The sequence below is a fragment of the Microcaecilia unicolor genome, chromosome 3, assembly GCF_901765095.1.
Source record: "Microcaecilia unicolor chromosome 3, aMicUni1.1, whole genome shotgun sequence".
NCBI classification, from domain to species: Eukaryota; Metazoa; Chordata; class Amphibia; order Gymnophiona; family Siphonopidae; genus Microcaecilia; species Microcaecilia unicolor.
In genome coordinates, this window is record NC_044033.1 from 217,345,614 (window position 1) to 217,365,254 (window position 19,641).

At 42.1% G+C, this 19,641-nt stretch overlaps 1 protein-coding gene and 1 long non-coding RNA gene across 2 annotated transcripts; both read left to right on the top strand.

Annotated features, from left to right (window-relative positions):
- Positions 1-1,078: 1,078 nt before the first annotated feature.
- Positions 1,079-8,080, top strand: LOC115466318. The gene is made up of 3 exons (XR_003941534.1): positions 1,079-1,303; positions 3,349-3,475; positions 8,039-8,080. It is a non-coding gene; the product is annotated as an uncharacterized LOC115466318 (long non-coding RNA).
- Positions 8,081-8,114: 34 nt separating this feature from the next.
- On the top strand, positions 8,115-19,422 carry LOC115466312 (oocyte zinc finger protein XlCOF6.1-like). The gene is made up of 4 exons (XM_030197483.1): positions 8,115-8,152; positions 11,513-11,641; positions 15,818-15,925; positions 17,961-19,422. Exons 1-4 carry the CDS (start codon positions 8,134-8,136, stop codon positions 18,896-18,898), a joined length of 1,194 nt encoding a protein of 397 aa, XP_030053343.1. The 5' UTR covers positions 8,115-8,133; the 3' UTR covers positions 18,899-19,422.
- Positions 19,423-19,641: the final 219 nt, after the last annotated feature.

Below are 19,641 nucleotides of genomic sequence, written 5' to 3' on the forward strand. Positions count from 1 at the left end.
GAATACCAGTCCCAGCCCTGCTCCCCAATTTTAAGAAATACTGGTCACGCACAAGGTTAGTCACTCTCCAAGTACAAGCTAGGTGACTGCCTAGGTGGCACCCAGAACATAAACCCCATTAGGTAAGTTTGAAAAAAAATCAATGGATAATAAAGCTAGACATTCATTGACTGCTAGTGAAGATATAACTTCTTTTTAATGTTGGTCTGTATCTGTTGAGCAATCATATTAACCTGCTACATTGGATAATGCTGATAAGGTCACCTCATTCATGTATATCAGGATACACCTAGCCTGTCAGGTTTTCAGGATATCCACAATGAATAAGCAGGAGATAAATCTGCATGCACTGAGAGATGCCAAGTTACCCAATTCCAGGATGGAGCTTTTGGGACAGTCCTAGATTTCTGATCACCCCATCCTGGTGCATTATGGGACTTGCAGCACTGATTTCAATGGGCAGGATCAGGCACTACAAATCCCACACTGCTTTGGGATGTAAGTTCAAAACTAGGACAGACCAAAAAAGTCTCCAGCCTGGAACTGGGTAACTTGGCATCTCTGATGCGCTACCTCCACCATTCTATGCAAATCTATGTCATGTATATTCATGGTGGGTAGCCTGAAAACCTGATTGGCTGGTTGTGTCCTGAGGGCTGGGGGTTGAGAACCCCTGATGTATATATAGAGTTGCTATTATTACAAGAGGCAGGCTTTTTGGCTGGTCCTGGGTTTAAACTTGCATCCCAAAGCAGTGTAGTATTTGTAGTCCATAATTCTACCAATTGAAATCAGTGCTGCGGATCCCATAATGCCCCAGTATGAGGTTGGCAGATCCAGGACCAGCCAAAAAAAAAAATCTGCCTCTGGAATGGGTAACTTAACAGTTCTGTTATTATGGATAGCCCTGCAGAATATACATATTGATTGAAGGTGAATATTGAACCCAACCGCAGCTGGAATAAAGAGATCTCTGCTTGTTCCTTGTGTCTCACCCTATCTCGAAATTCCACCTTAAGGAGGTGGGATCCCCCAGGACGGGAGCTTTGCGCATGCTCTGCTGCTTTTGTCTTTCTGTTGTGTTGGTTGGGTTGCAAAGACTCAAGATCAAAAGCAGAAACTTTCTCCCTCCCCAGTACTGGAAATCCCTAAATCAGCAGAGAGGTGAGAGGACAGACTTTATCTGAGATCCTTAAGGTATCAGCCCAGTCTCCTCCTGTCGGATTTATCTTTTCGAGAACAGGGAAATCTTAATCTCCATTGCTGCATCCAGAGGGAAATGTCTGCCCGGGTTTCTGATCAGGTAAGAAATTCTTCTTTCTCCTCTTTTTTTATAGCACATCAGTAGTAAAAAGACAACTTTTTCCTGTGGGGCTCAGTCTTCCAGCCTTCTCTCCTCACTGCACACTTCAAAAATCATTGCATGTCTATGCAGCTTTGTTTTGGTTACCCTGTGATCAGCAGAGCAGAGCAGGATCGAGGGAGGGGAGGCCATGCAGACTTTTTCACAGGTACACACCTATAACCATACTCTTGCTTTTCATACAAACATGTATGGTGCACCCTCACATATAAATGATTTTCACAACCATACTAATGCACAAATACCATAATTTATTTATTTCTTCTATTTGAACATTGTAGTTCCTTTCTTCTATCAATCATATTTGTAATTAATTTTTAGAATTGTAAACCGCCTAGGTCTACCTATAGTTTGGGCGGTATATCAAATTTTTAAATAAACAAATACCATATTACACATAAAACATACACTTAACACTCTTTCTCCTTCTATTCCCCAGGTCTGACCCTAACACTGTCAATTTTTCTGCATCTAGGTATCATCCCTGTTACCCTCACCTGCTCAGCTGATGTGGCTGCTGTGTGCTTCTCTTGTCTAAGGTCCTAGTGTGTTGCAGGGACATAGCCAGCCCTCTGTTTTTGAGGGTGAATTGAGGGGAGGCACTGTATTTCTTCCATTTCTCCCCCCCCCCCCCCCCCATGTGATAAAAATATTACCTTTGCTGGTGGGGACGCCAAAGCCCTACAAGCCAAAGAAATTTGCTGCCTGAGCCGTTTCCCTCCTCTTCCTGCAAGTTGGCGGCAGCGGTGTGATTCCAGCCACTGATGCCGAAACTCCTCATGCCTGCTGACTTCACGTAAGAGCTGCGCATATGCGAGACATCCAGGCGTCACGCTACCGACTGTCTTTACGGCAGCAGCATGAGGAGGAGGCGAGTGGTTTTCAAAGGCTTGAGCCTAAAGTGGAGATCCCCAATCCCACCCCCTCCTTGACTGTGCCACCGGTGTTTTGACACAGTCTCCTCCTTTCAACTGCGAAATCAGCCAGCACCCAAGATTGCCTTCTGAACAGACCAGAGAATCCACAGAAAATACTGAATATTTAAGAGAACAGAGTTCTCTTCATGTTATAATGTACTGGAGAACTGGATACAGTCAGCCCTGGATTAACCATTAAGCAAAATAAGCACTAAGGGAAGGGGAGGGGGCACCACAGAGTTTTTTTTCTCTCTTAGCTATCATGCCCCTAACTCATTCACTGCTGTCTGCCACACCATTGGGTACAACATGATATTCAGTGTTTTTCTAATCATTATAAATATATACAATGTTTTGTTCTGTACAATAATGACATTTGTTAGTACTGATTGAGTCTTAATGTCTTGTCAGTTAAGCAACAGAAGGGCCAAGGGGCATCAGACAGGGCCGCCGAGAGGGGGGGACAGGGGGGACAAAATTCCCAGGGCCCGGGCCTCCAAGGGGGGGCCCGGCACCACAGTCCCACCCGCCACCACCACCGGGCCCCTTCCACCCAAACCTCCGCCAGCAGAAGTGCTGTCTTCTGTTCTGACTCCGGCGTGCACGGCCCACACAGACGCGCTCCTCTCAGCTGATCTTTGCTGTACTCTACAGGGCTTCTGTGCGTCTGACGTCTTGCACGTGCAGAATGTCAGACGCACAGAAGCCCTGCAGAGTATAGCGAAGATCAGCTGAGAGGAGCGCGTCTGTGTGGGCCGTGCACGCCGGAGTCAGAAGACAGCACTTCTGCTGGCGTGGGTTCGGATGGAAGGGGCCCGGCCCGGTGGCGGAGGCAGGTGGGACTGTGGCACCGGACTCCCCTCGGAGGGGGGGGCAGTGACAACCTGGGGGGGTGGCAGTGGGGGCGGGGCCCAGGGGGCGGCCTTGTCCCGGGCCCGGCCCAGTCTCTCGGCGGCCCTGGCATCAGATGGCTTAATGTGGCCCTGGATAGAGAAGTCACATAGCATAGTGTGTTACACAAAACTCATAATGAAATTGTAGCTGAGGATGCCCTGTTTGCTGTTGCAGGTCTCGATCACATTCAACGATGTCGCTGCTTATTTCCTGGAAACAGAATGGAGCGTTTTGGAAGAATGGCAGAAAGAGATATATAAGAGAGTCATCCAGGAGATTCATGACATCCTCGTGTCTCGGGGTAAATATGCATTTGTTGTCATCTGACTCCCACAAGTATATTGTGGGTGAGAGCTGACGTTTTATAAGGGTTGAAAAAATCCCTTATGCCAGATGTCTGTTTATGTATATTGTTATATGTAATATAATGCCATTTCTAGACAAGGTCAAAGCGATTTATACAGTCTAAAAATAAAAACAGGAAAGTAACGCCAAAGTAAGGTAGAAGAGGTCATGTAAGCATAGGAGCAGTCATCCAAACAGTCCAACATGTGGAAAAACTTCCTGCTGAGGTCACATGTCCCCTGCCTTTCGGGGGTCCTAGGGGGAGGGGCCTAAAGCAAAGCAGAAAAAAAAATGAGTCTTCAACAAAGATTTAAACCAGGAGAAGGAAAGTTCAGATCTCAAAGGAGGGGAAAGATCGTTCCAGAATTTTGGTGCAATGAAGAAAAAGGCAGCACATCTTGTGTGTGCTCGTAATAGGCCCATTTAGGAGAGGGAAGAACTGACCTATAGAGATAACTAAAGACGTTAAATAGGGAGGAGAATAGGATGCCTGAAATTGATGATCTGCTTCCTGATGTCAACCCAAGTCTATCTGTTGTGGCTCTCCAGGACACAGTTAGCCCTTTACACACCTTTAAGGTGTCTAAGGTCATCACTATTTTGTTAACAAAATTGTAAGTTTGATGTTAAACTGTACCTGCTGTACATCGCCTTGGATGAATCTCTTCATAAAGATGGTTAATAAATCCCAATGAATAAATAGACAGTGACGAACACTGCTGCTGCAGGCCTGGCAAAAGATGCTGCTCTGTAATTTAATATCAGACTTTTAGAGGTGGTTGTGAAAAGGTTAGGCAGCATTTACACACTTTAGACATGTAGATGGGCATGCATGTATAAGCAGAGCAACATACCTGCAGCACATGCAGAGGCCTGAGTTGGACAGACTCGTAAAAAACCCATCTTGAAAAAGTGTCCTTTACATTAATCTGTGCCTTACATGCACAAATGTACAAGACTGATGGTCGATAAAGTGCTTGGAATAATCTTGGATTCTGGTCCTACTTTTGAATCTATTACACAAAGACTCCAGTATTTTTTTCATATCACAAAAACGTTTTATTGTATTGCATTGCCCACTAACCTCACCAGCACTGCTACCTAATGTTAAAACCTCACACATTCATTCCTCCACTCACCTTGCACCACCTGTATTTGAATACAAAACAACTGGTTTTACATTTTATACTGCATACTTATGCTGTTTCTTATTTTATATATGTTTTACCATACTTATACATTATATCATGCACAAATGATCAGAACTCAGTCCTGCTAGCTAGATAGTCCTTTTCCTACAGACGCCACGCCTTCCGCTTGGACGCTGTAAAAGTGTTTCCACATAAACGCTGGATGACTGCTCTTCATGGAAAAACACTGTATGTCTATTGACCCTCCGTTGGCTGATTAAATACGCCACCTCCAATCATCTGTATGCATCACAATACAAGTGCTGTGTGCTCGATGACTAACTCAACAGTCCACCATATCTGTTTCATATTGTGCCGGTTCCCCTTTTGAATACTTTTGAATAGCAGATTAATGCTCTAGTAGGGAAATATTTTTTTTCATGCAATGAATAGTTAAGCTCTGGAACTCTTTCCCGGAGGATGTGGTAATAGCAGCTAGTGTATCTATCTGGGTTTAAAAAAGGTTTGGACAAATTCCTGGAAGAAAAGTCCATAGTCTGCTATTGAGACAGACATGGGAAGCAACTGCTTGACCTGGGATTGGTAGTATGGAATGTTGCTACTCTTTGGAGTTCTACACGGAATCGTGTCACTCTTTAGGATTCCAGAATCTTGCTATTCTTTGGGGTTCTACATGGAATGTTGCCACAACTTGGGTTTCTGCCAGGTGCTTGTGACCTGACTTGGCCACTGTTTGCAAAACAGGATACTGGGCTAGATGGCACATTAGTCTGACCCTTTATATGGCTACTCTTATATTCTTATGTACATAAACTCCGAGCTATTAAAACGTCTTTGAGTTAATTTATAAACTTGACAAGCAATCTTAAATTGAATACGTGCTTCTAATCTTAACCAATGTAATTTGTTTCAAAAGAGGAAGTTTAGTGAGCACAGTCCAAAGAGTAGCAATCTCAAAGAGTAGCAAGATTCCACGCAGAATCCCAAATAATAACAAGATTTCATGCAGAATCCCAAAGAATAGGATTCCACGCAGAATCCCAAATAATAACAAGATTTCATGCAGAATCCCAAAGAATAGGATTCCACGCAGAATCCCAAAGAGTAACAAGATTCCATGCAGAATCCCAAAGAGTAACAAGATTCCATGCAGAATCCCAAAGAGTAGCAAAATTCCACGCAGAATCCCAAATAACAAGATTTCATGCAGAATCCCAAAGAATAGGATTCCACGCAGAATCCCAAAGAGTAACAAGATTCCATGCAGAATCCCAAAGAGTAGCAAGATTCCACGCAGAATCCCAAATAACAAGATTTCATGCAGAATCCCAAAGAATAGGATTCCACGCAGAATCACAAAGAGTAACAAGATTCCATGCAGATTCCCAAAGAGTAGCAAGATTCCACACAATCCCAAATAATAGCAAGATTCCAAGCAGAATCCCAAATAAGATTTCATGCAGAATCCCGAAGAGTAGAAAGATTCCATGCAGAATCCCAAATAACAAGATTCCTTGCAGAATCCCAAAGAGTAGCAAGATTTCACGCAGAATCCCAAAGAGTAGCAAGATTCCACGTAGAATCCCTAAGAGTAGCAAAATTCCAGGCAGAACCTCAGAGTAGCAAGATTCCAAGCAAAATCCCCAATAAAAAGATTTCACGCAGAATCCCAAAGAGTAGCAAGATTCCACGCAGAATCCCAAAGAGTAGCAAAATTCCAGGCAGAACCTCAGAGTAGCAAGATTCCAAGCAAAATCCCCAATAAAAAGATTTCACGCAGAATCCCAAAGAGTAGCAAGATTCCACGCAGAATCCCAAAGAGTAGCAAAATTCCAGGCAGAACCTCAGAGTAGCAAGATTCCAAGCAGAATCCCAAATAACAAGATTTCACGCAGAATCCCAAAGAGTAGCAAGATTCCACGCGGAATCCCAAAGAGTAGCAAGGTTCCAGGTAGAATCTCAAAGAGTAGCAAGATTCCATATTTCCGATTCCATGCCAAGCAGTGGCTTTCCCCATGTCTATCTCAATATCTCTTACCCTAAGTACCATGTTATAGAATTACCCCCAAGAGGAAAATCAGCAACTATAATTAAGCGCCCAGAGGGCACCTATTAGGAGCTTATTTTTACTTTCCAGTATAGAATACTAGAGTAACCAGGTATATATTCACAAATATGCTTAGGCGTGAGCAATTACAAAAGACATAGAGCCAGTGTCGGTGCACGTTCCTAGTTGCGAGAGATACACACATTTGACTAGATTGTGTAAATGACGCCCAAATTTGGGTGCCGAAAAAATTGAGCCCTAAACGCTCCTTTTATATATTAGCGCTTAGTGCCAGCTGAAACCTGGTGTAACTTCTTGCGCCTAGTGGAGTGGAGGAGTGGCCTAGTGGTTAGGGTGGTGGACTTTGGTCCTGGGGAACTGAGGAACTGAGTTCAATTCCCACTTCAGGCACAGACAGCTCCTTGTGACTCTGGGCAAGTCACTTAACCCTCCATTACCCCAGGTACAAATAAGTACCTGTATACAATATGTAAGCCGCATTGAGCCTGCCATGAGCGGGGCACAAATGTAACAAAAATAAAAATTAAATTAAATTAGGTACGGATGTACCTTATTCTATAACACTGTGTGCAAATTCTCAGAACACCCATGCCCCTTCTATGGCCATGCCCCCCTTTCGGACCCATGTGGAAAAATTTACGCGCGCATCTTTATAGAATTCTGACAGGAAAACAGGCAGCTGAGGCATCAGCGCAGGAGGGACGTAGTGCAGGGAGACAATCTGGAGAAACCACGGAGCTCAATCACCGGAAGAAAAAGTGAGTCGGGATGCGGGGACAAGGCCACGGCCGTGACAGGTGCTCAAAGTTATGCACCGTTTATAGAATCGCGCTTACTCCCAGACCTGTGATTAACTTTATGTGCGAGCATTTACACCACCTGAAACCTGGTGTGGATCCTCGTTATTCTCTAACTGTGCGTGTAAATTGGAGGAATGACCCTCCCCTGGCCACACCCCTTTTTGGAGCCACACGTAAATTATTTTACTTGCAGATCCAAGCCCCTAAATTTCAATTAAAGCCAATTATCCCTAATCGGCATTGACTCGTTATTGAGTTAAATTGTGTTCAGAAATTTACACACATAATCCATAGCGCCATATATAGAATTTGGGGGTTGGTGTCTGGGGGAAAAATGCTGAGTAAATAGGGTCCTGAGTTTGTACCTGACACGATGGATTTATTCAAGATCTCCAGGAGAGTCAGTGGAGGAAATTGGAATTTGGCTTCCTGATTTGCAACCTGCTCTAAGGGATGTACAAATACAGTATAAATGTCATTTTGCTATTTCTTAATGACAGGTTATTCAATCGTTAATCCTGATGTTATATTCAAGATTAAAAAGGAAGATGAGAAATATTTCTTTCAACACTATAAGTGGGAGAGAAAAGAAAACATGAATGACCCCGCTAAGAGTAAGTAAATGTTTTAAATTCAGAGGGTTTTTACATTTTGAGATCGCAGAAGAGAAGCCGTTGACATCAAACCTCTGGAGAATTAAATTATTTTAGGAAACCATTAGTGGGTTCTCAGTGTATCCTTGTAAATATAAAATAGGTTTTCCGACTGTATAATCTGTGTTTTCACTGAGCATTAAATGGGTTGAAAGTGGTACTAAGAATAGCGACTCAAGTCTAAATTTTCTCTTGCACTCCTTTATTAAGGTTGGCTGACATTATTTGGATTCTGACACTGATACAGCAAGACAACTTGATCCTCTGTCTTGCCTGCAGTGTCTGTTTCCCTTATTTGATATTTAAGATATTTTGAGGCTCATTTTCAAAATAGAAAAACGTCTAAAAAGTGGAATAAAGCAGCATTTGGACATTTTTCTCACAACAACGTCCAAATCAGTATTTTTGAAACCGATTTTTTAGACGTTTTTCTATGCTGTTTGTCTTCAGTATGTCCAAATCTCAAAGGCTTGTGTTGGGGACGTGTTAAGGGCAGGATTTGGGAGTTTCTAAGACTTGGGACTTTTTCAGCCGTAATGGAACAAAACAAAAACATCCAGGACTAAAACTAAGATGTTTTGAGCTAGACCTGTTTTCAGAATGAATAAGCCAAAAAAAAAAAGTGCCTTAAATGACCAGATGACTATTGGAGGAATAAAGGAATGATAGCCCCTTACTCCTTCAGTGTTCACTGACTCCCCCTCTCACCCTGCAAAGATGTAAATGAAACAGTACATACCAGCCTCTATGACAGCTTCAGATGTTATAGCCAGTCCTATTAAAGCAGCAAGCAGGTCCCTGGAATAGTCTAGTGGTTGGTGCAGTGCACTGTGGAGAAGGGAGACAGGCCCATAATCCATCCTAATTATTACACTTGTGGTGGAAAGAGTGAGCCCTTCCAAACCCACCAAAAACCTACTGTACCCACATATAGTGGAGGAGTGGTCTAGTGGTTAGCGTGGTGGACTTTGGTCCTGGGGAACTGGGTTCAATTCCCACTGCAGGCACAGGCAGCTCCTTGTGACTCTGGGCAAGTCACGTAACCCTCCATTGCCCCAGTTACAAATAAGTACCTGTATATAATATGTAAGCCACATTGAACCTGCTTTGAGTGGGAAAGCGCGGGGTACAAATGTAACAAAAATAAAAAAAAATAAATATAGGTGACACCAATAGCCATAAGGGCTATTGTAGTGGTGTACAGTTGGGTACAGTAGGTTTTTGGTGGGTTTCAGAGGGCTCACCATACAGTATAAGGGGGTTATAGTGAGATGTGTACCTGGGAGTTTTAGGTGAAGTCCACTGCAGCGCCCCCTAGGGTACCCCCACTGCTCTCCTTGGATGTTTGTCCGCCTAGTCTGCTAAGAATGTTGGCTCCTCCTCCTACATCCCAGTGACTTGACTTTGTGTAATTTTCACGTTGATGTGTTTTTTTTTTTTTTTGAAAATGGACCACAAAGATAAACACATACAGCACAAAGACATCTAGCAAACAGACATTTTTTGGAAAAAAAAAAAGATTTTTCTGGTTGGAAAAATGGTCATTTTGACTACTCGATTTTTTGACATTTTCAGCAAAACTTCCAAAGTCGGACTTAGATGTCATATCGAAAATGACCCTCTTTATGGTCTTGCCCCAGTGTATATGCTTTCATTGTTATCTTTCCCATCTTATGCTCCTATAATAAAATTGAGAAATAGATTAGTCCTGCATTTGCCTTCTTTTAAATTTTGGAATGATCTTCCTGCATTTATTAGACTTTCTGATAATTTTATGCGTTTTAGACAGTTTCTCAAAATATGGTTATTTGAGAAGATTCTGTAATAATTTCTGGATTGTATTGATAGTTCAATTTATTAACTTGTGCTCTTATTAATTGTAATTCTCAAATTAAATGACCCAGGACTTGCTGTAGGCAACAGTACAAAATACAAAGAAAATAAGATCTCAGTAATGAAAAACTGCTTGAATTATTGCATATTAGATGTTATATACTAATGGAGGAAAAGACTTCAGAAACGTTGTGCTTATCAGCTCCCAGCGCACTAAGCTGCTTCCTGATTAGTCGGAAAAACTCTATTACTTTTCTTCTTTTCCATTTAGTTATGTTCAAATCAACATTTTTAAAATCATATATTTTTTTTCATAAATTTCTTGAAAAGTTCAAGGAAGGCAACTCTTAGCTTTTTAAGAAAAGTTTATGAAAAAAAAATGATATGATTTAAAAAAATGTTGATTCTTTCTTTGAAATCTACTGTTTTTTTTAATTTAATTTGGAAGCAGAAAGAAGCCCATGCAAATCCCTAAGCGTTGGTGGTGATAGACGAATCCCGAAAGTGAAAGCACAGATTGGCGCCTGTCTCCTGCGCTTAAATAAAAGTCTTCCGAGTAAAACAAACAAACAAAAAATTGTAATTAAAGGCACAGAAAACAGGTGTCAATGTGTGTGTCACTTTTGGCTTTGTCTGGTGCACAACTTGACCTTACCACAAAACTGTCCTTTGCATGTACCAAACACATCCCCCCCTTGCTTTTGCTTTTACAGCACACACATAATTTGAATACAATTTCCTTTGAGCATTGGCGAGCTCAGGGTTGCTGAGAGACTGAACCGGGGCAGGGCCCCCCCCCCCCCCCCCACAATCGTCGTCCACTGCTGCCCTACCTCCCCAGATCGCTGCCGCAATTCAAATACCTTGGCGGGGATCCCAAGGCCCTTCCAGCAGAAGACGTCTTTCTCCAGCACTGACTCTTCACTCTGCTGATTGCCTGCTCCTGTGGCTGCTTTTTCTCTCAGGGCATGCTTGGTTTCAAAACCAAGCATGCACACCTCAGAGGAAAAGCAGCTGCTCAGCAAGCAATGGGCAGAAGAGCAGCGCTGGAGGAAGACCTGCAGTGTCTGCTCCTCCGGGTCCTCCCCAGCCTCCAAGGGGGCCCCGGACACTGGAGTTTTCTCTCTCTTGCTCCTGTCGGGATGCGATCACTCGGGTCCTGTCAGGAGCAGGACAGAGAGAGAGACCCCGGCATTGGGCCCTCCTTGGAGGTGCGGGCCCGGGGAATTTTGCCCGACCCCGTCGGTGGCCCTGGGCAAGCTAGTTTTCTGCGCTGTTACAGCGGTATGGGTTCTGTGCTGTTGGCTGTACTGTGGGAGTTCTGAGCATTGGCCTGTGAATTTTGTAGCTCTTCAGATAATTAAGCTGGTCTCTGCCCAAACTCTTTTCCTCTCTTATATGCACAAAAGTTATCCATATAAGTGTCATAATTTTAAAACAAAAGCCTTTGAATATTGAGTACATTGTAACCATCTTTTCCCCTAATAGGCTTCTCTAATATCAAGCCAGAAATTGTAATCCGATTTAAGCAAGAGGAATTTGGGGTTGAGCCCGAGGGATCTGAAGAAAGTGGAAGCCTTACCATTAGAGGCACTTACGAAGAACTGCATGAAGCAGGTGACGTAGCTTGGTTTAACGCTAGTCATAGGCTGTTACAAATATTTCTGGACCAGGCACAGCAAGAATGAGAAGTTTATGATCAAGAACCAAATATCTAATCTTTGCTGTCCAGAAGGTGTTCCATAACGTTCCGCATTTTCTGTTGCCCTGTTTAATATCTGCTTGATGCCTTTCTGCATACATTTATTTCCACATGTATGCACATAGTATCTTATTGTCTGCACCATTTATAAGCTATATTTTTATAAAGTGGTGTATGTTTTACGCCCATGTTATGAACATAAGAACAGAAGCATCACCACAGACAGACCGAAATACGAGATTAAAGAACATGCACACATGTAGGCCCTGGTACTTAAATCAGTTTCATGGCTGGAATACATGTTATGTATACTTATATGTATACTTGCAAAAATAAAAAGTATAGGGGGGGAACAATATTTATAATATAGGTCTTCAAAATATAACCTAGAAACCATAATAATATTCAAACAGCTTTATTAAAGTAACAAAAACAAATATACTAAAAAATAAAAAAAAACAAAAGTAAACATAAAAAATGTGTGAGTAGGGTAGTGTTCAGAATCAAGGATTGGAAAATATTGGGCTATGAACTCTTGTCTTTATCAAGTGTTGGATTAATATCATTGAAGTTGTTGGGTTTCCTATGAGTTTGGACACATCACAGAATACTTTGGACTGGTCTTCAACATAAAAGACTGCCACCCTACTCGGAAAGCTGTTAGTTTTGATATTTCAGCACAGATAAATGGATATAATTTTCCATTTGAATTGTTGCCTGAATTGTGATCACAATGCTTTTCTGGGTTAGGATTGTGGTGCGATGATTGATTTAGTGATTATCAGTCTTTGGTGGATCACATACACTTGATTCTGAGCACTACCCTATATATATATATATATATATAAGTATTTTTTAGTATATTTGTTTTTGTTACTTTAAATATTGTTATGGTCTTTTGATGTTCCTAGCTTACTTATATGCATTCAAATTAAATAATTTTATAATCTATCCAGTCGATATTCAGCATGTGGTGATCAGTATTAGCCCCAGATATTCAATGCCGGGCCATGTCCGGGCAATAGCATTGAAAATCTGGAGCTAATTCTTTAGGTGCTGCCAGTGCTTATGCAGGCCCTGGCTGAACCAGAACCCGCATAATTGTATCTGCCCAGGTCCAGAGCCCCCTGCTCCACCTTCTGATCCTCTCCCCAGTCTCCCAAATGCAACACCCTCCCCTTCCTATCCCCCTCCCACTTCGCTGAAGAAAGATGAGGGCAGCCAGCCCTCATTGTATTATTCACAAGGATGCTCATCGTTGCTGGAAAAAAGATGCCTTGTTAAGCATTTCATTGTTTTAGTTGCGGTCACAGTGCTATTAGCCTTTTACATTCAAACCAGAAGATAGATAAAAGCAGACACTATAAGCTGCATTACTTTGATCCTCGCAACATATCATTACCCACCCCCCTCCCTTTTTTTAGTCCAAATTTAGACTAGGGTTGATATTCTGAGTCATTCCTACATGGTTAAATTGCTCTGTCTGTGCCGAGTTCAAATATCCAACGACATTTATTGGAAAGCGCTGCTGAATATCTGCTCTGACCACCGTTTATCGTTTATTAAACACGTGCTATACCGCTCATATGGTTTACAATAAAATTAAAATCACGGAACTAGAAAAGTACACCAATGTTCAATAGGACTGCAACAATCATTCATAGGTATAAGGAGGTAGAGAGACCAAACTAGAGGGGACAGTAGCACATGCAACCTGGTAGTGGGGAGAGGTCATGAATTTTCACTAAAAGCCAACTTGAAGAAGTGGGTTTTGAGAGCTGCCTTAAACGTGAGAAAGGCAAGCTGGAGGTGGAGCATGGGTGGAAGAGAATTCCACAGGGACGGGGCAGTGCAGTAAAAAGCAGACTGTCTTACAGACTCTAACCTAGCGGTGGCTGGTGATCTCAACAAGTTTGCATCCTCTAGGTCCTTGAGGTCTGCATCCTCTAATCTGCTCGATGATCCCTCTTTCAAGGTTTTTCTAGATAAATACAGGAACTCGATCTTCCACATTGCTGTACCTAAACCGTGGAACTCTTTGCCTGACCAGCTCTGAGCCATACGCGAAAAAGCTCTAAAAACTGTTCTTTTCCGGTAAGCCTATGAGATCCCCCTTAAAGAGTAAACTTCAAAACTTTTGTACAATGGTAAGATATACTTGATTTCGATCCATGTCCGAAATGTCTGAACGCTGCCTTCAACACTGTTTATTGTTCCCTTCTCAGGACTGCAGGTGTGCGGGTTATACATTTTTAAATAAATAAGTGTAGGCGTTGGTCATTCAAGGATATTGAACGCAATCAGAGCGGTTTACAAAGATGATGACAAAATCAAAAAATGAAAGGAACTCCAAAATCTTGGGGATAGGAAAGTAGACTGGATGGACCATGCAGGTCTTTTTCTGCTGTCATCTACTATGTTACTTACTACTACTTATCATTTCTATAACGCTACTAGACGTATCAGGTGAAAAGGTAAGTCTTAAGGGCTGTACAAAACAAAGAATAAGAGGATTCAGCTCTAAGAGAGCGAGACAGAAAATTCCAAAGCACACTCTGGATATTGCCAGAGTGGTCCAGAAGTTACTTGGGTACCACCGATATCCGAGCATTGGTATTGAATAACCATCTAGGTAGGCAGAACCGCACAAGTAGCAGTCATAACCACTGTTCCCTCTAAGCTCAGCGTGTGTTCTCCAACTGCATTGTTACCAGTAGGGGGTGGTCCTTCAATATTGTGTTTTCAGGAACTAGGGACAGATTCCCTGGAAGCCTGCAGATCTCACCTTTCCTTCACTATTGAAAATGTGATAGTGAAACAGCACCCCCCCACTGGCAGGACTGTAGACAGAACTTAGTTTAGAGGGAGCAGTGGTCCTAACTTATCCAGATAATTGTCCAGATACTGTCATTGAATATTAGCCACAACCAGATAACTTTTAGCGGCTGAAACATTCCTGGATAATTAGTCTGGTACCAAAAGTAGGCTTAACACTGACCACCATGGGCTGAATATCAGGGGGAGTAATCCTATGTGTTGGCGAGGCTGTGGGCGAACAGGTTCCCATCTTCATGACTGATGTTATTTTTTTCCACGTGTGAGCTGCATTAGCGCCAACACTGAGTGGAAATCAGCAATGGTAGTGGGATTCAGTCTTGTGCCTGCTCGGACTGTGGCTGGACTCATCACTACCTTCTGATGTGGAGAGACTTAGGAGCCCTTTTATTAAAGGGCGGAAGGGCTACTGCGTGGGTAGCATGAGGGAAATCAGCACTACTGCCGGATGTGCCCAGGCTTCCGGTGGTAGCTCTGATTTTGCCACGTGCCATTTCCTGTGACAGAAAATATTTTTCTATTTTCTAGCGCAGGGCTGCGCTGTAGGTGTGTGCTGACTGATTACTGCAATGCATGAGCACTTACCACCTCCTGAATAGTAGGCATTAAGGGCTTAGGCAGTAAATGGCCGTAGAGTGTTTTCCCTATGTATATGTATTGTCTTTGTGAAATGGGGGATCAACATGGATTATAATCCTGTCTAAGTCGTACCTAAACCACATCCTCTGGATTTCTATATGTAAATAGTGATTTTCGGAAATAGTGTTTTCATGTGTGTATGATATACTTAAGCGAATGCTGATATTTCCCCATAGAAATCCTCAAGGAGGTTTGATTAACAGGAGAATGCTTGACACATTTTCTGGCCTGAAGCAAGTAGGCAGAGTTTGTCACCCTATCAATTACATTGTTTTGAGTGTACCAACATGGCGGCTGCTGCTGCTGCTGCTGCTGCTGCATTGGGGAGAATTAAAATCTCCTTGGGTGGACAGGCTTCAGCCTTGCGATGTCATGCCATCTCCTGTCCATCAGACCTCCTTGGAAATCATGAATAAAGCTTCTGAATAACCCTTATTGTATCCTATGATGATGTTGATGTGATACTTGGGATTTTCTTGTTCCTCCATGATAAAGAGTTCAAAAACAGTTTTCAGAGCACCAGGATTCCTATTATCTCACTTTAGCCAAATGTTTTATTTCAGTCAATATCCAAGAGCATTTAAAAACTGAAGAGATTTTCCTGTTTTTTCTAACAGGCAGAAGAGGGTACAGTCCTGACCCCACAGTGGATATCCTGAAAGTTAAACAGCTTCAGGTTTGGGACCAGCTAGAGGGAGGAGACAAGGATACCAATATCAAGAGGGGTGAGCAAGAAAATCATTTAAAATAAAACAGTGATTGTACTTCAAATTTTACTGATTCAGGGTGAATCTTATTACTTGATTATACATTTGTAGGGGTAAAAATTTAGCTGGCGATGGTCAGTGTTTCTGTGGCTGCTGCTGGCGTTATGCCCAAGACTTTAAGGTTGCATTGAAAACAGTTATTTCAGGTTGCCTATGGAACTATGAATTGAGATAGCTTAAGATACTGTTTAATTTGATCGACTGATGGTTATTTATGAGATGAAAATTTATGAAGCACAGAATTGAACTGCATTGCATGATAATTTAATTAATTCAACCAATAATTTAATTGTAGAAGATGTGAGCTGTTTGGTGATGCTGTTTCTGCATTTGCTTTTTGTCTTATTTGATTTTAGTTGTTTTAATGTTGTGTTTTATTGATTACTTATGTATTTTGTTATCAGCCTAGAATTTTAAGGTAGAGTGGAAAATAAATGCTAATAAATAAATAAGGGGTCTTTTACTAAGGTGCATGAAATATGGGTTGTGCTAGTGTAGGTGCGTGTTTTGGGCGCACACAGATCCATTTTTCAGCGTGCCTGTAAAAAAAAGGCCTTTTTAAAATTTTTGCCAAAAATGGCGCAAATCCATTTTGGGTCTGAGACCTTACCACCAACCATTGACTTAGCGGTAAGGTCTCACACGGTTACCCTGCGGTAATTGTCTGTGCATGTAGAATGACGATTATCGCCCAGTTTCCGCAGCGTGCAGGATGCGTGTAAAAAATGAAATTACCAACTAATGCACATAGGATGCACGTACACGTCTATGCAGCTTAGTAAAAGGGCCTCTAAATATTCAGTGCCAGGCCACATCTGGGTATCGGCATTGAGTATCTGGCTATATGTGGCCGGCTGTCAGTTATCCAGTAAAGGGCATAAGTTAAATTGGACAGAAATAGGGCTCTGCTTTATGTAGTCCTGTTTGGCTACCTGAAGCGGTTAAATGCCAACTCTGCCCCCAGTCTGCCCCCCAAAATTGCCTGCTTTGCCCTTTAATATCAGCAGATCACCTTGCACACATGATTTAACTGGGCAGGAGCCTCTCCTGACCGGTTAAATCACTTTGAATACCCACCACTTAATATGTAATACTAAGTCATTAGAATGCAGTTGCGTTAAGCTGAAGAAATCTCAAGTCTCCTGGAGGGCATTTCAGAGTTTTTGGTTAGTGACTATAATTAGAGTGAAAGAAATCACTGCAGGTGAAATCACTCTCCAGCCGACACAGTGCACCAGTATGTTTTCCTTGTATACATTAAGAGCCCGATAGACCACGGAAGATAGCTGGGCTGAGTCCGTGGTCATCGCTGAGTACGGATATTCAATGCCGGGGTGTTTCCGGAGACCTGCATTGAAGGTCTGGTTTGTAGCTGGCTGTGGAGGAGTAGCCTAGTGGTTAGCGCAGCGGACCTTGATCCTGGGGAACTGGGTTCAATTCCCACTGCAGCGCCTTGTGACTCTGGGCAAGTCACTTCACCCCTCGGTTGCCCCAGGTAGAAATAAGTACCTGTATATACTATGTAAACCGCTTTGAATGTAGTTGCAAAAACCACAGAAAGGTGGTATATCAAGTCCTATTTCCCTTTCCCTTCCCCTGTATCACATGACATAACCGGCTATCCGCTAAGCACTAACTGGCAGTATTCTGCGGGAGAGAGCTGGCTATCTCCTGCTTGATATTGCCAGATAGCCGACTGTGTGCCATTTAACTGGCCAGCTGAATGGTTTTAAATATCGGACTATAAGCCCTTTGTACCGGGAGACACCTGCATACCCATGTATCTAAAACCCCTACAGGAGAGGAGGATGAAATGCACAGAACTGGCCATATAAGATTGGAATTGGTCTATTTCTGTCCTTTTTTACTTGTAACAACAGCACCCTAGGTATGTGTCATATGGAGTCATACCTCAACTATTATATTTACCTAATCATATGTCCTCCTCCATAGTTGTAAAGTTAATGATCACAGTTCCATTATTATTCAACAGTTGACACATTCAGGAATAATAGTCAGAGGCAGAGAATGCACAATGAACATCAGAAGAAGAAATCAACACATAAAGACCCACCCAGAGACAACCTGGATCCTTCAGCTGCTTTTGAAGGAGGTATCAATCGACCATTACGACCGAGCATGAAAGAAAAAGCCCCAAAGGGGAAGAGACTAAATATATGTACTCAACAAGAGAGAAATTACAATCGCTTCCCAAACCCACTGCAAACTCAGAGACAAAATGAAGGGGAGATACTTTATCAATGTACTGAATGTGAGGACAGGTTTACCAACATATCAGACCTGGCAGAACATAAAATAGTTCATACACGAAGCAAGCTTTTTATTTGTACAGAATGTGAAAAGTGTTTTCCGTACAGGTCACAACTTACAATTCATCAGAAATTTCACAAAGGACTGAAACCATTTAAATGTTCTGAATGTGATAAATGTTTTCATCAGAAAGGCAACTTGCGACTGCATGAAATCACTCATACAGGAGAGAAACCATTTAAATGTTCTGAATGTGATAAAAGTTTCACCTACAAATGTGTGCTAAAAACGCATGAAAAAATCCACAGGGGAGAAAAACCATTTAAATGTTCTGAATGTGACAAATGTTTTCATCAGAAAGGCAACCTGCGACAGCATGAAATCACCCACCTGAGAGAGAAACCATTTAAATGTTCTGAATGTGATAAAAGTTTCAGTTACAAATGTGCCCTAAAAACACACGAAAAGATCCATAGTACTGAGAAACCATTTAAATGTTCTGCATGTGACAAATGTTTTCATCAGAAAGGCAACTTGCGACAGCATGAAATCACCCATCTGAGAGAAAAGCCGTTTAAATGTTCTGAATGTGATAAATGTTACAGTTACAAATGTGCCTTAAAAACACATGAGAAGATCCACAGTAGAGAGATACAGTAGGTCATGGTGAACTTGTTCATCAACTCATGCCAACAGAAAATAAACCACAACACAGAGGTTAAGATTAAAATTATCTATGTGTGCTCCTGTAGGAAAAAAGGAGGTACTTAAAAAAAAAAAAAAAAAAGAAGAAATCATGATAAATCAGACTGTAAAGCAGAACTGGAAATGGTTACTCACCTTGTTGCTGGCTGCAAACCTGAATATAGAAACGCCTAATAAGATAGTATGTCTCATCCAGTCACACTTGTATAAACACTATAATGTCACTGTGATATCTGAATCCTGAGAGAAAAAGGGAGAATGAAGAGGTTTGGATGAGCTGGGACGTCTATTCCAATCCATATGGAGTTTGATGCAGGAAAACTGGACATAGTGATAAAGCAGAAAAAAAAACATGAGAATGGCATTGATAATAGATGTATTGGTGCTAAGTGATTATTTTGTACATTGTAAGAACAATGGCACTCATGTTTACGCATGCATTACATGCGTAAATGTTTAGAATTCTAGCATTTCTCTAAGGACGAGCAGGACAGCGTTTCTCACATGGGTGACAACATCTGATGAAACCTCAGTGCAGATGCTCCAAAGTGTACTATATCTTTAAGAGGTCCTGCCTAGCGTGAGCACATGGGACCAGCGGTCTTCAGTTTTCCGCGGAGAGTAGAGGCCAACTGAATTTCGCTTTTAGATTTGGGACTGAAACTGACCCAAATTCCACAACCGGTTGAAGGGAGGCT